Raw genomic sequence first — 2,266 nt, 5'->3', positions numbered from 1 at the left:
CGGGCTGGGCCTGCGGGGGGAAGCCGCGGCCCTGTTCGCTGCCGGTGGTTCGGGGTGTGAGGTCCCTGCGGAGGCGGTGCCGGGCTGCTTTGCTTGAAAACTTGGGGGGGTTCTATGTTAGTTAGGGCTTTTAAATGAAGTAGGGTTTCCTTTTGCATCATCCGGGTTAGAATAACACTTCTGCACAAAGTGAGAGTTTTCTTCATACGGTTGGTCCTTTTATTAATCTCCAGACGTTGCTCGTATTTGTTTTTCCTTCTCATGCAGCTTTTTGCCCCCTTTGTCTTGCATGAACCTGCCAACGTTAACTGACAAACGCTTCCTTTTTTGTCTCCTCAGAAGGTTATTTGAAAAGGACTTGCATACTGTTCTCTTACCGTTTTATATGGGATTTTGTCTTTAGGTACTCCAGGCGTTGGGAAAACCACGCTTGGAAAAGAACTTGCATCAAGAGCTGGGATGACCTATATTAATGTGGGTGACATGGCAAAAGAAGGTAGCCCATATTAAGAAAATAGTCCATCAAAGTACTTCATATATTTTTGCTTTGTATAACTATGTGCTTGTTGTGCATGTGTTATATATTAAATGAAAAGGGAATGAATTTGCTTTAACAAAAATATTTTTGGTGGTATGAGTTAAAAAGCATTTATGTAACAGTAGCATACTTTGTATTAAAGTAATAAATAGCAAACATATACTTGTATGGATTTGTAAACAAAGTGTTCCTTGCTCTGAACGCTAGCTTTTGTTTGCATCCTCCTGAAATAAACACAACAATATAAGTAATTTTAATAACTGCTGTTACTTCACAAACTTCCACAAATTATTTTTGCTGCAGGAGAACTCTATGAAGGTTTTGATGAGGAGTATGATTGTCCGATTTTGGATGAAGACAGGGTAAGTCCAACTTCAAAACCTAGCATTTTTGTGCTTTGACTTTCTGTAATTTCAGATAAACTTGCCTATCTTTGTTTCTTTTGCAGGTAATTGATGAACTAGAAGATAAAATGAGTGAGGGTGGAGTTATTGTTGATTATCATGGCTGTGATTTTTTCCCTGAACGGTGGTTTCATATAGTATTTGTACTTCGCACGGAAAATTCATTTCTGTATGACCGACTTGAAAGCAGGTATGTCAGTGGAGTAAGGAGTGAAGTACTGTCGCGTGACTTTGGAGATTTTTCTAGGGTATAAATTACTGATTCTCTATAGAATACTTCATAGTTCTCTGCATATCTAAGACTGTCTCTCGGTATCGTTTTTATTTTCTAGGGGCTACAAAGGGAAAAAGCTGCAAGACAACATTCAGTGTGAAATTTTTCAGACACTTTACGAGGAAGCTGTGTTGTCATACAGAGAGGAAATTGTACACCAGTTACCCAGCAACACTCCAGAAGACCTGGAGAGAAATTTGGATCAGATTGTGCAATGGATTGAGCAATGGATGAAGGACAACAACTGACATTTCGTGAAAAAGTAACTCTGCTGGATCGCTTCCTGGGAGGGTTTAATAAATGACATTAGTAATTCTTGTATGATAAAATTAATTTTATTGTAATTTGATATGGTTGGGGACTAGAAGAATGTTCAGAATAGCCAGTTTGTAGGGCTCTGGAACAGCCTCTGCAGCACTCTGGGAGAGGCACGCAGGAGAACTGACACAAGTGAAAATTCAGCAGTGAATGAAAGGATGAAAATGACACGGTTGCCCTTAGGAGCAGGAACTAGGTTCAATAATTGAGAATTTTTTGGAGCTTACAATTAAAACCAAACCTTCCCCGCCCCCCTAAGAAAACTGTAAAATCCTGATAACCGATGGCAGTCGAGGAGCTTTTGATTTCTAAAGGGTAAAACAGTGTCCTGCAAAGGAGTTAGTCTGTTTCTGAATTTTTAGACTACAAACTGCTATACTCCACTGTATTCTTCACTGTGTGGAGGCTAATGTAGAGTGAGGGGTGTATGATGTAGTTTAAGGAAGGTGCTTTCTTTTGGAGGGAAGAGAAGTGACATTGTAAGAGAGCTATTTGAAAATGATTACACAGAACGTTGGGAATTACTTACCGTGTAAGGAAACATGGGCTATATTTGCACTGGTGTGGAATGTTACTAAGTTTTCTTCCTCCTTTTTCTCTCAGTATTCGCCATCACCCATCCCAATCATGGAACGTATTTATCACTGTAAGTTTACCAAGGAAATATATCATTTGGCAGGATAACAAACCTGCAGCGATCCAGAGCATGGTTACGCTTAAAATACTGGCAGC

At 39.8% G+C, this 2,266-nt stretch overlaps 1 protein-coding gene across 1 annotated transcript; it reads left to right on the top strand.

The window, feature by feature from the left end:
* Nucleotides 1–403: 403 nt before the first annotated feature.
* Nucleotides 404–1,464, top strand: AK6 (adenylate kinase 6; the record flags this gene model as incomplete). The annotated part of the gene is made up of 4 exons (XM_009584653.1): nt 404–496; nt 842–900; nt 987–1,132; nt 1,275–1,464. Coding segments are annotated over 4 exons (488 nt in total), but the record flags the coding sequence as incomplete, so codon positions are not given.
* Between the last annotated feature and the right edge of the window lie 802 nt (nt 1,465–2,266).

This window comes from Fulmarus glacialis, unplaced genomic scaffold (genome assembly GCF_000690835.1).
Source record: "Fulmarus glacialis isolate BGI_N327 unplaced genomic scaffold, ASM69083v1 scaffold20779, whole genome shotgun sequence".
NCBI lineage: Eukaryota > Metazoa > Chordata > Aves > Procellariiformes > Procellariidae > Fulmarus > Fulmarus glacialis.
This window is presented reverse-complemented; position numbering and strand designations above follow the sequence as displayed.